Source organism: Suillus discolor, assembly GCF_016758755.1.
Source record: "Suillus discolor strain FC423 chromosome Unknown F5147scaffold_102, whole genome shotgun sequence".
NCBI lineage: Eukaryota > Fungi > Basidiomycota > Agaricomycetes > Boletales > Suillaceae > Suillus > Suillus discolor.
In genome coordinates this window covers 75359-92036 of record NW_024541349.1, presented here as the reverse complement: position 1 = coordinate 92036, position 16678 = coordinate 75359, and the positions used below count along the sequence as shown (strand labels likewise).

Below are 16678 nucleotides of genomic sequence, written 5' to 3'. Positions count from 1 at the left end.
AGACCAATTACCGTGATTCATGGCTATTGGACCGCAGGACGTATCTCTATTCAAGTGTAAAATGTAACTTCGTTCGTAAAAAATATGTGTGATGTTGACAGAACAACTCATACAGTCAGATATGGTCAACCGTTCGAGGCTCCGAACGAGGAGAGACGAGACTCCAGTGAGTACAACTATGTGGCGTTCACATCCATCTCTTGGGCTCCGCCTGATCGGCCTGGATTACGCAGACATTTCCAATCCAACTTGCGAACTCATCGTTGACTATTTCGATCGAACTACTTCATTATGGCAGCAAGTGCATTAAACAGATTTCGCTCAAGTCAGGTTATTTTCAAAGTTAACTTGAAAGTGACGGCATGTCCTTGCTCAGAAGTGCTATGGCATCAGCATTGTGGTGTTGGAACCAAAAACAGTACAAACCTGCAGGTGCCGTCATCCCGGCCGTTCAGATGTGAGTCAGTACTAATCCTCTGATTTACCGCCAGGCAATACTCACGATCAATACAGTATGGTAAGTCCGCATCAGTCAATCTCTGTGCACCGAATTTAAATTTGAACGCCGACTTCCATCTTACCGTTGGCAAAAATACTATCTTTAAATTCCAAAGCAACGTGCTTCACTTGGGTAAACCCTCGCCGAGCTGATTAGTATAAAAGGGCCCAACTACAATCTCATTTGGCACACAAAAACGCATCTTAACCAACAAGTCTTATTACCATGATCCTGCCCAAAATTAGCTTTTACATCCTACTCTTGTCTGTGGCCTTCGCGCAAATCTCAGCAGCACCCGTTACCAGTGACTCGGAGTCTAACAGGAGCCTGAGTGACGATGTAGATGGTATAGCCTGTGAGTTGGTCCCGGTGATGGTGTAGCACTTGGCTGATGAATTTGAAGCTCTGGCAAAAGATGGAGTGACTGACGGGGGCTTTTAAAGGCTCGATATAACGGAAGGTTGAAAGTTGATGTAAAGAATAATGGATCAGTAGACAGGACGGTCGTTTTGTATATGATCATCACTATACACATATAGTGACAGTAGCCTTCAACAACAAATTATATTTCCAGTTTATTATTTGAGTCGGGGTAGTGAGAAATTATACTACTAAGACTATACTTGATGACGATCGCAAAACTCTATGTAAGACAATACATTATAATCTAGGAAGCCTGTGTCCCACCGCGCCTCTAGGTTCATGGTGTGAGGCGTGCTCCCACCAGTCCACCCCTCCCTGCGGTTTTGAACATGTTAATTGAAAGTGAGGTGACTTTAAAGGTTCTACAACTCCAGGCCTGTTGTCGAAAATTGCTCTATGAGATAATTAGGAGATTGCCGATAAATTTTGTTTTGAAGTGTTGATGTTTTCTAGCTTGCAGTCGGAGAATGGATTTAGTACCGACCAACAGTCGCTCCTCCAAGTTCTGTGGGCTGGGCGTTACCACATGATGATTCTGATGATGCTGATGCTGATCGCAGTGACTGTAACGCCCACAATGTCGGGTGCCTAGGGAATCACCGACGGATAACAGAAATGAAATCGAAATGCAACGAACTGCTGTTTCACCTCACCCATATAGCATCATAATCTACTGCCATCCTCGTCATCCTGAAAGATGTACCGTAAGGTACTGAGGTTAATTCTCTCTGATAATTCAATGCGACAGGTGAGTAGCTGAGCTAGACCAATTACCATCATTCATGCACATGACTAAACCGCAGGACGCATCTCTATTCAGATGTAGAATTTCGTAGAAATATGTGTGGTGTTGACAAAACAACTCATACAGTCGGACCCGATGCGGTCAACTGCTCGAGGCTCTGAACGAGGAGAGACAAGACTCCAGTGAATAGTGTTATATGGCGTCCCAATCCACCTGTCGAGCTCGGCCTGATCGGCATGGATCACGCAGACGTATTTACGACTATCTTCGCCGTATCGATAGACCAGAATTTGAAAAAATCACTTAGCTGCCTTATTTGTTATTGGAACGACACCAAGCCAACAGGGCCGCTCATGCTTTGCTAACTACTTTTTACGGTAAGTCGTCATAACCTTAGTTGTATAGGGCGGTACAAACGCTGTAACGAGACATTGGAATCGTCGTGCGCACTGATCTCCGACCAGCTGCACACGGTGATGGTAGTACCGTACTACTTAGGTGACCTTCATGGTCAAGCAACGAATCCCTCACCGTGCAAGACACTACAATGTTGTCAATGGTAAGTCGTGCTCCTCTGAATCGGATGAGACTCTACCATGATTTTGCTCGGAGGCCCTATGCTGCTATGCATCAGCGTCGTGTTATTTAATCCAAAAATGGTTACAAACCTGGAAGTGCCGTCGTGCCGGCCTTAAGATGTTCGGTGCTAGTGCTTTGCCCGCAAGGCACTGGCAATACTTATGATCAGTACAGCCATACTAGTAAGTCCGCATCAGTCAACTGTTGTGCACCGAGTCTGAGTGCCGAGTTCCCTCGTACCTTTGACAAGAATACGAGGAACGACTACTATCTCTGAGTTGCAACCCACGCACTTCATTTAGGTGACCCCTCGCCGAGCTGATGTTTAAAAGGACCCAACTACCAATCTCATCTGGTATACAACAACGCATTTTAGCCCGTGAGACTTAGCCAACGGTATCATTCAATACCATGATCCTGCCTAGCATCAGCTTCCACATCTTACTCTTGTCTGTGGCCTTTGCGCGAATCCCAGCAGCAGTCGCCACTAGTGGCTCGGCATGTCGCAGGACCGGTGACGATGTGGATGGTATAGACTGTGAGTAGATTCCGGCGATGGTGTGGGACTCGACTGATGAATTTGAACCTCTAGCAAAAGAAGGAGCGAGTTGCTTTTAAAGCCTCAATGCAGCGGAAGGTTAAAAGTTGATGTAAAGAATAATGGAACAGCAGCCGGAACGGTCATCATTCTGTATTTGATTACTATACAGTGACAGTAGCCTTCAACAACAAATTATTTCGCCAGTTTACGGAAACTGTTGCTCTACGGCCTATCCTGCGACTATGTACGACCTAAGGAAAATAGGTAAGTATGGTACGAATAGCCGATAAAGTTTGTTTTGAAGTGTTGATGTTTTCTGGCTTGCGCAAGTCGTAGAATGGTTTTACCGCTATCTTGATAGGAGGAACTACTCGAACAGCCGCTCCTTCAAGCTCATCGTTGACTGTTTCGATCGAACTACTTCATTATGGCAGCAACTGCATTAAACAATTGTCAGGTTATTTTCAAAGTTGACCCGAAAGTGACGGCATGTCTTTGCTCGGAGGTGCTATGCATCAGCATTGTGATGTTGGATCCCAAAACAGTAAAACCCTGTAGGTGCCGTCATCCCGGCCTTCAAGCTTCAGATATGGGTCAGTACTAGTACTTTGAAACCTTTACCGCCAGGCAATACTTACGATTAATAGAGCCATGGTAAGTAGTAAGTCTGTATCAGCCAATCGCTGTGCACCGAACTTGAAGCTTAAACGCCGACTTCCATCTTACCTTTGACAAAAATACTATCTCTAAATCCCAAAGCAACGTGCTTCACTTGGGTAAACCTTGGGTAAACTCTCGCCGAGCTGATGTATAAAAAGGCCCAACTACAATCTCATGATTCTCATCTGGCACACAAAAACACACCTTAACCAAACAAGTCTTAGCCAACAGTATCATTCAATCCTACCATGATCCTGCCCAACATTAGCTTTTACATCTTACTCTTGTCTGTGGCCTTCGTGCAAATCCTAGCAGCACCCATCACCAGTGACATGGACTGTGACAAGTGCATGAGTGACGATGTAGATGGTATGGCCCGTGAGTAGGTCCCGGTGATGGTGTAAGATTTGGCTGATGAATTTGAACCTCTAGTAGTAATAGAAGGAGTGGGTAGTAATCCCCGCCCGGCCCAAATCTTTTAAAGGCTGGATGCAGCGGAAAGGTTGAAAGTTGATGTAAAGAATAATGGATCAGTAGACGGGACGGTCGTTTTGTATATGATCATCACTATACACATATAGTGACAGTAGCCTTCAACAACAAATTGTATTTCCAGTTTATCACTTGAGTGGGTAGTGAGAAATTATACTACCACGACTATACTTGATGATGATGGCAGAACTCTATGTAAGACAATACATTTTAATCTAGGGAGCTTGCGTCCTACCGCGCCTACATTCAAGGTTCGCGCAGTTAAGTATACGTGAACGAAGGGGGAGAAGGGATTTGTCTAGTAACGGTCAGTACTAGTACCGTACGTCGTGCGACTTGACATATTCAAATTTTTGGAAAAACCATTCCCGAATTTTAAACCCATGCATCCCCCCTTCGCTGAGCTGACATTTATGTAAAAGGGCCCAACTAATCTCATCTGGAATAAGACAACCAGCGAACTTTAGGCGACGGTATCATTCAACACTATGAGCGTGCCCAACACCAGCTTCTACGTCTTACTCTTATCTGTGGTATTCACGCGATTCACAGTGGCAAATAAATGTATCTGGGTGACGATGAAGATGGTATAGCCTGTGAGTAGTCCCCGGTGATGACGTAGGACTTGGCTGATGAATTTGAACATCTAGTAAATGATATGACTGGTGACGCGGGGTCCTGTGGCTTTTAAAGGCTCGATGCAGCGCAAGGTTAAATCTGGGAAGCCTGTGTCCCATCGTGTCTCTAGGTTCATGAATGCTCTGGTGTGTGTTCCCACCAGTCCGCCCATCCATGCCGTTTTGAACATGGTGAGGTGACTTTCAAGGTTCGCGCAATTAAGCATACGTGCCAAACCAAGGGGGAGAAGGGATTTTTTCTAGTAATGGTCAGTACTTACCGTACATCATGCGACTTGGCACATTCGAAGTTTTGGAAAAACCATTCCCGAATTCTGAACCAATGCATCCCCCCATCGCCGAGCTAACATTTAAAGGGGCCCAACTAACCTTGTTTGGAATAAGACGACGCATCTTAACCAGCGAGTCTTAGGCGACGGTACTATCATTCAATAATATGAGCGTGCTCAACACCAGCTTCTACGTCTTACTCTTGTCTGTGGTATTCACGCGATTCAGTGGCAGCAACAGACGTCACTAAATGTACCTGGACTTCTGACGGCGTGGATGGTATAGCCTGTGGGAATAACAGATGAGACGATGACATCTTGTAGATCATTAGTGGCAGTAGGCTTCCTCAGCAACAAATTAGTATACTACTAAGATTGTACTTGCTGACAATACATACCGTAGTATTCCTGTATCGTAACGGCGCTCGGCGGCCCTGACTCCATGCCATAGAATCATCTTCTTACGAGATAAGCCTATTTGACGTCCAACACCAGTTGGTGTGCACATGCTGTAGTACTGAGTGTACGTATACCTTGTACTAACAGTCAGTGTAATCTCGCGTGGTATTAACTTACATCCAATGCTCGTGCGACTTGGGGTGGCAGCCACATACCTTCCTGCGATCGTGAACGATTCGTGATGCTGACTCGGACGCTTAGCAACAATATTTGTCGATACTAGTACTGCTCGAAATCTCCCCGTTGAAACTTGAATACAGAACAGGTAAGTTAATCACCGCCATAAAGCAATGCTGTAGATAACTTACCCACGCCGTGTCAGTCATCAGTGCAAGACCATCATGGAAACAAGTTCAAACAAGGGAACTGCTCAAATCACCGCGGAATGATGGTGACCATATGCTACATATATATTGCAACTCCGCGCTCACATCACGATGTGCATGGCCATCAAGTAAAGTTGAGCGCCCATTTCATCCAAATTCCATATCGACCTCCATAGAACAATAAGCCTAGTCCACAGCTTCAAGATTCTCTTCCATGCCAGGCTGATTTAACGCCGCATTCGCGTGTTTAAAGTTTTGGATGAATATATTTTCCAAGACCAATTGCGAAATCAAGCCTCGAAGAATCATAAATAGCGCTAGCACGACTGATATGATGATCAGCCTCCCAAACACCGCCGTTTCATCTCGGGCGATGGACAAACAGCCGAAATAGTCCATTTTGAACGTCGAAACATCCTTCTCAGGTGTACATAAAGGGTTGCGTCTGCTCGTTGCTAGCTCGCTCTCGAAACACGCCCCATACGTCCAACTTCCAATGACCGAAGTTACAGGCAAAGTAGATTTCAAAGTCGGAGATGACACGTACCAGACTTGGTACAAAATCGTCGGCGATCTCACTTCGGGTGCCCACCCTCTCATCGTGCTGCACGGCGGCCCCGGCTTCTCGCATGAGTACATGACACCTCTCGCCGAAATTCACAACAAATGTAACATCCCTGTCGTCTTTTACGACCAGATCGGCATCGGAAAGTCCTTTTTTGAAGGTGCGGCGGACAAGCCCAAAGAGTTTTGGGCCGTTGATCTCTTCGTGGATGAGCTGGAAAACCTTGTTGCCCACCTTGGTGTCCAGGATGGCTTCGCTCTTCTAGGTCACTCCTGGGGAGCGATGCTAGGGGCACACTACGCCAGCCACAGACATCCTGTGGGTCTCAAACACCTCGTCATCACCAGCGGAACGCCGTCCATGGCATTGTGGGAACAGAGCACCCGCCAGCTGCTGAAAGCGCTGCCAGCGGATGTGAGGGAGACGATTGAGAGGCACGAAAAAGAGGGGACAACGGATAGTCCTGAATATGAAAAAATGGTAGGGATCTTCTTTGAAAAACATGTCTGCAAGAGCCCCTGGCCAAAGGTGATGGAAACGTCCTTTGCGGCCATGATGCAACATCCCACCGTGTATCATACGATGTAGGTGATATCTTGACGGACCTTTCTGATATGTACTGATCATGGATTCCAGGAATGGACCGTCAGAGTTCACGATTACGGGAACGCTGAAGTCATGGTCGTGTCTGGATCAGCTTCACACAATCACAACACCTACTCTGCTCACCAACGGTGTGATGGACGAAGCGCAGGACGTCTGCATGAGTCCTTTCTTCCAGAGAATCCCGCATGTGAAGTGGGCACAGTTTTCGCAGCGTCACATGCCATTCTTGGAGGAGGAGGACCAGGCGAGATACTTTCAAGTGGTGGCTGATTTTTTGACATATGCTTGAATAGTTAATCTTGTAAAATATAAGACTGAATGCACGAGAATGGAATGACCAGTGATTTGCACCTTCCACGGGTTCAGGGAAGGATCTTAAGGCATTATCCTGCCTTAGGTGAAGGATACAAGATGAGAGGGTAGCTGTTTGCCATATGTTAGGAGAGCTTGAAGACACTAGAAACAAATGAGGTGGCACACTGGAATATCTGATTGAGATGGGAATCCGGATGTAGACTTTGGTTGGTGTACGGAATTTGCCGAACGCACAACAATAATATTGTTATTGAGCTTGACACAGTACTTATGCATTCACCAAAGACATGGAAAACATACTATCAATCGGGGCAGGCGTCGCTCTGCGCGTCGTGCTCGACGTTGCAACAGGCAAAGATCACAAACTCGTAGGTTGGTCTCGAGCAGTCTTTGGGGTTTTTTTTTCAAATATATTTAACTAACTTCGCTGCAAGGCATACTTATCGGACTCTGGGAAGGCGTCGTGCTCTCGCACTTCCTCTCAAAGCACACCCGCTCTCGATCGAGGTCAAAAGACCCATACCTCGCCCTTGCTACGCGCGTAGCAATTGACATTTACTTATCACAATCACTTTCTCGCTTTGCCCTCACATGCGCATGGACGCTGGTCGGGCTCCTCCTTGCAGACGTCGCTCCCGGAATATGGCGCGATACAGGGTTGAAGAGTGTCTATAAGGCACTGAGGAGGGAAGTGAAATCTATAATGAAGACCATGCCGCGATGGAAGGTCAAGAATGACTTCCAGGTACCGAAGATTTCCATCAAATATCCCGTGCGAAGCTTGTTTAGACGTGCTCCACCATCATCTGTTGTTTCGAGTACCCGCGCTGCACCTCCCGCTTCACCCTCCCAACAAATACACAAAAGACGTATGCCACTCGGGATGTACCCCGGCCGTCCTGCCCTTTCTGAAACGAACTCTGAGCTCAGTCGCGTTCGCGAAGTCGTCCCAGGTCCATCCCCAGCATTCATATCAACCGCCGTCGATCCCGCATGTCTTCCACCTGTCAACCTGCACTCCCAACATATTTCACACCTCTCCGATGCTGGGCCTTCGAGACACGATCCTATAATTATCCAAGATGACAGCTGGGTGCACGTTAGTGTATCTACATATTCGCCAGAACAAGAGCAGGACCCAGAGCTAAGTGTACTCGACATTCCTCCACTTACATCTGAAAGTCAAATGATCACCGCAAATATCGAAGTTGTTTCTCCAACACCTCGCATGCACATCAACGCCCTCCCTAAAATCGCTGCTCACCAAGTGCCGCTGCCAGAATCACGGCCGGCATCCGTCATGGGCAGTGTCCTCTCCCTATTTGGCGCGAAGAATATACTGAGCCGCGTGCGAAGCGACAAGACTACGTCGGACGTGGGAATCGATGCTACTCAACATCAGGCGAGCACGGCTGAGTGGGAGCGACCAATTTCTAGACAAGGACAGCCTCAGCCCAGCGCAGTGACAGGACACCGCCGCGTGGGTTCAGGCCCTGGACCTTCAATGCTCAGGCATGCAGATGATGATGATGATGATGAATCGGTGGTGGGTTCAGTGGTAGGGAAAGGCGCAAGAACTGAGCCGATCTTCGGCGGTAGGTCAGAGTCTCTGATGGGTACTGGTACTACTGGAGGAGCAGCTTTCGTAGGCGGGCTTTCTGCCGAGGTAATTGCACCCGAAGCTTTTGTGGGTGGGTTTGCAGTGGAATATACCAGGAATGAGTTTGCCATCCAGTCAGACATTGCGTCTCAAAACCCACCCGTGCACCCCTCTCAGACAACCACCCTTCCTGACGCTCTAACTACGAGGTCTACGATTACCGATCCCAAACCTCTCGACGAGGTTCAAGCATCGAACACTGATGGTATCACAGGCACCAACATCAACACCACCGCCGACAATCCCCTCCCGAACTCCATCCCCAATGCAGACGACCCTGGCAGCAACCATAATCCTGCTCTTACCCCTGCTCAAAAACAAGAAAAAACAGGAAAGAAGAGAAGAGGAGTTAGGAATGCTATACAGAACGCCACGCCCGGTGCACCTGAGACTACTCCCCAAGACCAGCAGAGCTCTGCCCGTGCTCAAACACCAGGTCCTGACTCTCAAAACCCTGCAGGCTCTGCATCAGACCCCGTTCCCATTCCAGATGGTCCAACGCAAGATGCGGCTGTTCCTGTGCAGCGTACGACAGAGATAGACACAAACACAACAAAGCACGAGCACATCCGTGGGATGCAAGGATCCGACTTCCCTGACAGCAGCCCTAATTCGCCGCCACCGCCCTTCAAGGAGGTAGCGACGCCTATTGAGCCGACTCTTCTTACCCCAGAGCAGACCGAGCGCGAGTCCCTACGCGGGGAATTCTTGATGCGGGAGCTGAAGCAGCTGGAGGTGCTTATCGCGAAAGCGGAGAGTGGGACAGGGCGGGGAAGTCCAAGTGCATTGAGTGTAGAGAGGTTAAATGGGCTTAAGGAGAGGCTTAAGATGGTTAGAGAGAGAGTCGAGAGGAGGGTTTATGAAGGTGCTTCTTTGATTTGAATCCTTTTGGTTTTGGGCACGGTGCTGAATCTTCCACTTTCTTTTACCATGCACAGACCCCTCTGACGAACTTGAAACCCCACACCAACTCACCCTTTCAGGTATCGACGGCCCGTCAGCCGTTGACCTTGTACATACCGCTATTGTAGATCTGCTCCTGGAAACGCCTCATGCGGAGCCATTAGCGGTCGTTGGATATATCAACAAGCAGAGGAAGGGAGGCGGAAAGGCAGGTGACTTGAAGAACGCTGTTGTAGATTGGGTGAAAGAGTGAGTTTTTTTACCGCGTTGTTCCGCCCGCTTTTTAGCAGATGGGTTTTTATGCTATTTTATTTCCTCTTTTCTATGTGGCTTCGCACTAATGCCTTACATTAAAGGAACAAGTTCAAGGTCCGGAATGACTCGGGGACACCATTTATTCTGAATATCACGTTTTAAGTGTTCACGTATTACACGCCCATTGACTACCATGTCCACAACGCTTTCACCACCAGTGTCGTATTCGCAACTACCCCACGGATGTTTTGTCTATGTGGATTTTATCACGATTACTCAACCATGCGAGTACCCTACTCCACTAATCATGCCACGATATCGATATCTCACCTGTATCACGCACTCGATTTCATCACCTGGATACAAACGTTGCTGGACAACGCTGTCTCTGTTCTTTATGCTCTGATTTATGGTCGCTCACAGATATGCAGTACAAGTACTGTATTATTTTGTATATAGTTTTTTATGTTGGACGAATAATTACTTCAATGGGTTTCTGGTTATGTCCTGTATGATTTACGGGGCTGCTGGGCATATGATTCATTGCACATGGGCAATCAAACACTTCAAACACTTGGAGCATCAAAACACCCGCGGTGTGGGTCGGGAGATGGACGCGCATGCCGCTCCGGACTTCGCGATCATTTTGGTCTTCAGAGTCTTCAATTGTCGGCTCATCCGTTAGTTAACCGCCAAATATCAGAGTGACTTCAGGTCCAGACACTGAGTGTCGAAAAACATTGGCGTACTTCTCCTACGTATTGATAAGTTACAGAGACAGGGTTTAGGGCTGATATATAAGCCTTTGAACACAAAACAAGGAAGACTATCGAAAGCCTCTTTTCAGTGCAGAAGGTCTATCAGTCTGTGATTATTCACTTGCTTGTTGTGTCGATAACACGGCGTGTTCTGGACATCCCAGCGATTATGGTACTGCGGTAGCCCGAGAAGCTACTCTCACACCTCTCGAAGCAGCTGAGCTTCCCATACACTGTGCGCACTTGCTGTGCTTTGCCAGCTCGCTTCAGCACCGAAGCGCAGATAATGTGGGTAAGGCCGGGGCTGATTCTGTAGGCCTCTTGGAGCAGACCTCGCTTTTTTCAAGGCTACGAAGGCCCCACATCCATAAGGCGTGCGGTTCTGCTATAAATTCAGCTTGTCCATGCGTATTCCATCAAAATCGTGGGGCTCACCTCTCGCAAAAGTTTCAAAATGTACCCCAACATTCCATCCCTCATTTACGGTTTATTGGTACTTCATATTTCGTGTGCCGCCCTCATTATTGTTAAAGACACAGGTACGAATTATGTTCCAGCTCAGCTGAGTGTTGATAACCTGTGCAAAGACGTTGCCCCAGGGATGGCTGGTGTGGATCTTCAGATATCGCCTGCAGCTATTATCTGATTCCTGTGATAGTTCCTGTTGCCGACACTCAGGATGGAAGACTGTGGATAACAGCCGTCCACGACGAAATAATCCCAAGTAAAGGCAAGAAGTCACAGCTCGTTACGCAGCGGCCTAGTAAACTGATCGCCCGCAGTCCGCGCTGATGGTCGACATACGGCAGAGATTCAAATGAGTCTGACGCCCCTCGTTGGTGCTCTTTGGCAAACAGGCGTTCATCAGGAAGTGTCACCCAGCCGAGGTAGATGAAATCGCTCGACTTGTTCCTAAGCTACCATTTCTGCTTTTCATAGCAGGCAACAACAGGGCAAACGAACCTGAACCGACACCGGCCGCTATTTCTTTTTGGAAGACGGAGGAAGTAGCTTCAAGATTGCGTCAGTCTATATGAATATGAATGATCGCTTGACTAATGCTTACTAAAAATATAGTGGCTGTTCAACGTGCTGAGGGACCCGTACCTACGCACGTCTTGGGATTACTATTTCAAAGCGCAGTTCACGAGAGGATCTCCGATTCTTAAAGCAAGCAGTATAGCAACCAGATGCTCTTGCGCAATAGACTGACAACGATCAAAGAATTATTTCATTCGTGAAGGGTATCGCAGCAGTTGAAAAGCATTCCCCGAGTCACTGCACAGGTGGCTCTGGAAAGGTTTAGTCAATGGGAAGATTTTCAGTGAATTTCAACTACTCACTATTCTGTACAACATTTCCAACCAGTGATTCGAGAATGAGTTATCTGCATTAACATCAGCAGCTCAGGACAGTTGAAGATCCAAGAAATTACAAGTCTTACCACTTTGAAGCGCTGACATTATCTCATTCGCAAGTTTAAGTGCGTGCATTGGAGAAATAGCATCTGTGTCAGTGCGCAACTATGCACTGTTTTGTCATGTTAACCCCGAAGATCGTGTTTCAAAAATAAGCTGTTAAATGTTTTCAAAAAGCGCATGATGGAAGATGGAGACCGACACACCGCACTCAAGGACGAGAACATGTCCCCATTAATCAAATGGCACAACTGCTGGTCACTAGATGTCTAGACTTGCGGACGGAAGGCCTGGTGAGTCAAGGTTGTATTTATTTTCCCCATGAGTACTAGTAATGACCAATTTGCAGTCACTGTGTAGCTATGGACTGTGACGTAGTCTTTGACCAAGTTGGATTTGGAAGAGCGCCGAAACACGGTATTTCCCGGTCGGCTTTCTAACGTCACTGCATGCGACGAGAATGATGAACGTATCAATTTGCTATCGATGGCCAAAGTACTCAAGATGAAGCCTGTTACAGCACCCTGATTTGGCTTGAGAGAGGGCGCATAGTCAGACAGGAACAGTACTTATCCCGCTCGGAAGGTGTACATGGTGCGAACCCCAATCATTGTTTTTGGAAATTGCTAAGTGTAACTTGTGCGGTCTTTCTTTATTGATAGCCAGCGACCTGGACCATGGAACGCGGTGCATACTACACACCAGATGCATACAGGTGTTTCCAATGAATTGGTGTGATTGTGCTTTGATGGCAATGACAAGTCAATACTCCAAATTCCGGCAGGTTGCGGGGCACAAACGACACGATGACCGGACATGACATGTACAGAGTCCGAATGAGCAACTTCCTGAAGTAAGGATGACAACCGAAATGACGATGCCCCACTGCAAAAGACTATCTTTTCACCAAGGTAGCAGTCTCGAACCTGTTTGCACAGGTAAGTAGTGAAAACGATACAATCATGAATGCAGAGAGCAGTTACGAGTCTAGCTGATGGTTCATCATACTCATCCTACAGCGAGAGGGTCAATTCTTGGTTTCTCCTCAGAAGATGAGAGCGATGGGAGACAGTTGTCCCTGCTGACCACCGATACTGAAAACGACTCCAAGGACGGGCTGCACGCATCTGGGAGAATTTGTTGCAGTCTCGAATGAGAGGCAAGTACAGTTCTCTATTTTTATTTTTCAGTTCGTAATCGTTACAATGACTACCGCTGACTTTCAGGCATCAGCACCGGTCACTCACTCATGGTAAACTAAACATAGGATGGTCGTAGTACACCTAAACTCTCTTGCGCGGTAGGCTATCATGAACCATACTTGGACGTGAGCCGGTACCTCCCTTTGCGACGCCCAAAGTTGCTGTATCAAAAAATAAACATAGCTTCTGCACTTGGTAGGACCTCTCCGCCTATACGGCCTATTCACCCCCCGGAATTGAGGCGGTTCGAAACATTGGAGACGCTGACGCTCATCAATACCGACTCGCGGTGCCGCCAAGGAGTGATCACTGCTGGATAATGAGCCTAGTTTTCACACCATGCCAATGCAGCCTCATGCAGTGCATATTCAGGGGAAATAACATACCGTATAAATTGGATCAAGACTCCACGCAGTCCTTTTCTTAAAGTTTCTCTGCGTGTCCCAACATCGTCTATATAAACACGTCTGTCTCATTCAATCTCACTGTAATATGTTGACCTTGCCTCACTTCACGGTTGCTCTCGCTCTCGCATCCTCTATCTTCGGTGTTACTATTCCTGCAGTACCCTCTCGCCGCTCCGGGGAGCTTTGGGAGGGTCTGGAACACGAAGAAGTAGACCTAAGAGGTCTAGCACCCTCTCGCCGCTCTGGGGAGCTTTGGGAGGGTTTGGAACACGAAGAAGTAGACCTAAGAGGTCTAGCACCCTCTCGCCGCTCTGGGGAGCTTTGGGAGGGTTTGGAACACGAAGAAGTAGACCTAAGAGGTCTAGCACCCTCTCGCCGCTCTGGGGAGCTTTGGGAGGGTTTGGAACACGAAGAAGTAGACCTAAGAGGTCTAGCATCCTCTCGCCGCTCTGGGGAGCTTTGGGAGGGTTTGGAACACGAAGAAGTAGACCTAAGAGGTCTAGCATCCTCTCGCCGCTCTGGGGAGCTTTGGTTGGGAGCAGAACATGAAGCGGTAGACGCATCTAGCACTCTTGCACTGATATGAGGAAGGAGGTTTTCCCTTACATTGATGTTTGAGGTCAGTTCCTGCGCGAGCCTCACGAATCTAGTCCTGAAGCACTTCTTACAGCTATAACATGTCGTCCGTGGTTTGGTATTGGTTGATCATGAGCGAGGGGCTCCGTGCTGTTGTATATACAGCATGTGGGTAGCTTGGTCCGACAGACAGGCCTCTGTTAGCATTTCCGGCAACCCTCGTATAATTTGTCACTTTCATTCTGCAGTTGCGAGCACCCTATATATCTATACTAGTACTGACATGGAACGAGAACGAACGAACTAGATGACGAGACTATTAAATATAACTGTATGTAAATTCGAACTGTCACAGGTACTTTTAGGCCTCGTTGGCATAGATAGAATTCTCCATCGTGGTTTTGAATGATCATGAGTTAAATATCGTTTGATTTTCATGTATCTGCTGTGCGATTCAGAGTGTCGAGTGCTGAAGCGCTGAAACCTTGTGTAATGTCTTGAGTCAATGGCAAAGATATCTGAATTAAAGTTTGAAAGAAATTCCCCCAAGCTGGAGTACTTTCAAGCTGAAGACGGGAGTTGCCCGGGTGTATGTTCAGACTCAGTCAGATGCTCCTGCCTTGTATAGTAGATTTTTTGCTGACAAACAGAGCGCGGTCACGGTGGTCCTGCTTTCCATACAGCGGTGATACACCTGACATTTCAACCTCATTGAGCACTATTCTACTCAACATCCCTTGTAACATGTTCTACATAAAAATATGATTCTGCATAGTGGCTGTCTTGTGTACAGTGTGTCGCGAGTCAACACGCGAAACAAGTCTTACTAGAGTCCCTGCGTACATCGCATGGTGAGTTTGACATGATTAGATTCGGTGTGAAACAAGGCTTACGCGCCCAGTTACCACTGGCTTGCCTGGGTCTGGTTCTGGAGACTCTTCCTGAATACATTGTGCGATGAGTTTGACATGATCAGATTTGGTGTGACACAAAGCTTACACGTCCAGTGACTACTGGCTTGCCTGGGTCTGGTTCTGGAGGTTCTTCCTGAATATATTGTGTGGTGAGTTTTACATGATGAGACTTGGTGTGAAACAAAGCTTACACGTCCAGTTACTACTGGCTTGCCTGGGTCCGGTTCTGGAGACTCCTCCTGCATACATTGTATGGTGAGTTTGACATGATTAGATTTGACGTGAAATAAAGCTTACACGCCCGGTGACTATTGGCTTGCCTGGGTCTGGTTCTGGAGATTCTTCCTGAATACATTGTGCGATGAGTTTGACACGATGAGATTTGGTGTGAAACAAAGCTCACACGCCCAGTGACTACTGGTTTGCCTGGGTCTGGTTCTGGAGACTCTTCCTGCGTACATGTTAGGGTGGGTTTGACATGTTTCGTGTGAAGCAAGGCTTACGCGCACAAGTGCTAAATAATTGGCCTGTGCATATTGTAAGGTCAAGGTGAGATCTGACGCGAAGCCAGGCTTACTCGGGTCGTCACGACAGTGCTACGTTTGTCAAGGGGAGCAGCGTGGCGAGCAGCCTGCGGACATTGTATGACAATATGATAAGATTTGACGCGATGCGAGGCTTACTGGCACTCCAGCGTTGACAAGGGCCGTCAGGCCGAGGAGAACCACGAACGTAGTAGAGAGGTGGATAAACATGATGGTGAGTTGATTTCACTTGTAGAGAGGTTGTTAGCAATTTATTATGGGCGCTGTCTGTTTTATACTCACAGAAGAGGACGTCAGGTCGTGTTTTGGACATATGACAGTACTAGGGATGAAACCCCTCAGTGGTATTTGTCCAAAGGGATCAGCTGTCGAAGCATAGTACGTGTCCCGAGTCGATCCGACGATTGAATACTGTTCAAATTGCTGTAGGGATGCAAGATTCGTGACAGAGCCAGACCCTGAACACATTGCGGACTTTGCACTTTTTTTCGATCAAGAAGCCTCGACTTCCAATTCCAATTCAGTGGGGAGGAGGTTTTGTATTGAAACGATCATGTTCCTATCTGTCCTACCATGACTCACTGTCCAGCTGACTGATGTAACATAAATCATCAACAACCGCCGTTCCACCAGTTGTAGCAATGCATGACAAACGTTCAATGAGCGGTAGTATTACCATGTCAGCGGGCGTGAGTTACTGACCTTGTGTACTGTATGCAGTCTACATATGCCAGGTCACAGCATAGGTGTCAAGCAACGTGTAGCGCTGCGAAGATTGTACGCTGGACAGCAGGGCAGGACCAGGTAGAGCTTTTTTTTTGAGTGTCAGAGTAAAAAAAACTAATCTGATAAAACATGAGAGTCAATAATCAGATCAAACGTGTGCATTGATACACGGTAGGCCAGAATGAGATAAATAATTT

The 16678-nt window shown here is 47.4% G+C and overlaps 6 protein-coding genes across 6 annotated transcripts; 5 read left to right on the top strand and 1 right to left on the bottom strand.

Annotated features, from left to right (window-relative positions):
• Positions 1-5973: 5973 nt before the first annotated feature.
• Positions 5974-7096, top strand: F5147DRAFT_724544 (proline-specific peptidase). The gene is made up of 2 exons (XM_041439057.1): positions 5974-6780; positions 6833-7096. Exons 1-2 carry the CDS (start codon positions 6128-6130, stop codon positions 7089-7091), a joined length of 912 nt encoding a protein of 303 aa, XP_041286270.1. The 5' UTR covers positions 5974-6127; the 3' UTR covers positions 7092-7096.
• Positions 7097-7404: 308 nt separating this feature from the next.
• F5147DRAFT_534481 (uncharacterized protein) lies at positions 7405-7730 on the top strand (the record flags this gene model as incomplete). Its single annotated transcript, XM_041430132.1, has 2 exons — positions 7405-7489; positions 7552-7730. Coding segments are annotated over 2 exons (264 nt in total), but the record flags the coding sequence as incomplete, so codon positions are not given.
• On the top strand, positions 7550-9932 carry F5147DRAFT_26283 (uncharacterized protein). Its single transcript, XM_041428919.1, has one exon. It carries the CDS (start codon positions 7821-7823, stop codon positions 9657-9659), a length of 1839 nt encoding a protein of 612 aa, XP_041286268.1. The 5' UTR covers positions 7550-7820; the 3' UTR covers positions 9660-9932.
• Positions 9933-11147: 1215 nt separating this feature from the next.
• Positions 11148-11862, top strand: F5147DRAFT_780261 (uncharacterized protein; the record flags this gene model as incomplete). Its single annotated transcript, XM_041442432.1, has 5 exons — positions 11148-11301; positions 11352-11417; positions 11476-11580; positions 11633-11716; positions 11771-11862. 5 exons carry the CDS (start codon positions 11148-11150, stop codon positions 11860-11862), a joined length of 501 nt encoding a protein of 166 aa, XP_041286267.1.
• Positions 11863-13573: 1711 nt separating this feature from the next.
• F5147DRAFT_26234 (uncharacterized protein) lies at positions 13574-14478 on the top strand. Its single transcript, XM_041428916.1, has 2 exons — positions 13574-14339; positions 14391-14478. Exon 1 carries the CDS (start codon positions 13806-13808, stop codon positions 14304-14306), a length of 501 nt encoding a protein of 166 aa, XP_041286266.1. The 5' UTR covers positions 13574-13805; the 3' UTR covers positions 14307-14339; positions 14391-14478.
• A 644-nt stretch (positions 14479-15122) lies between these two features.
• On the bottom strand, positions 15123-15965 carry F5147DRAFT_780259 (uncharacterized protein; the record flags this gene model as incomplete). Its single annotated transcript, XM_041442431.1, has 9 exons — positions 15123-15131; positions 15190-15237; positions 15296-15343; positions 15402-15449; positions 15508-15555; positions 15614-15661; positions 15714-15737; positions 15788-15841; positions 15894-15965. 9 exons carry the CDS (start codon positions 15963-15965, stop codon positions 15123-15125), a joined length of 399 nt encoding a protein of 132 aa, XP_041286265.1.
• Positions 15966-16678: the final 713 nt, after the last annotated feature.

Bases quoted from the DNA above. Each gene is read 5' to 3' on its own strand.
- F5147DRAFT_724544 (XM_041439057.1), top strand. From the start codon at position 6,128: ATGACCGAAGTTACAGGCAAAGTAGATTTCAAAGTCGGAGATGACACG. The intron at 6,781-6,832 runs GTAGGTGATATC...CATGGATTCCAG, and splicing joins CCCACCGTGTATCATACGAT to GAATGGACCGTCAGAGTTCA.
- F5147DRAFT_26283 (XM_041428919.1), top strand. From the start codon at position 7,821: ATGAAGACCATGCCGCGATGGAAGGTCAAGAATGACTTCCAGGTACCG.
- F5147DRAFT_26234 (XM_041428916.1), top strand. From the start codon at position 13,806: ATGTTGACCTTGCCTCACTTCACGGTTGCTCTCGCTCTCGCATCCTCT.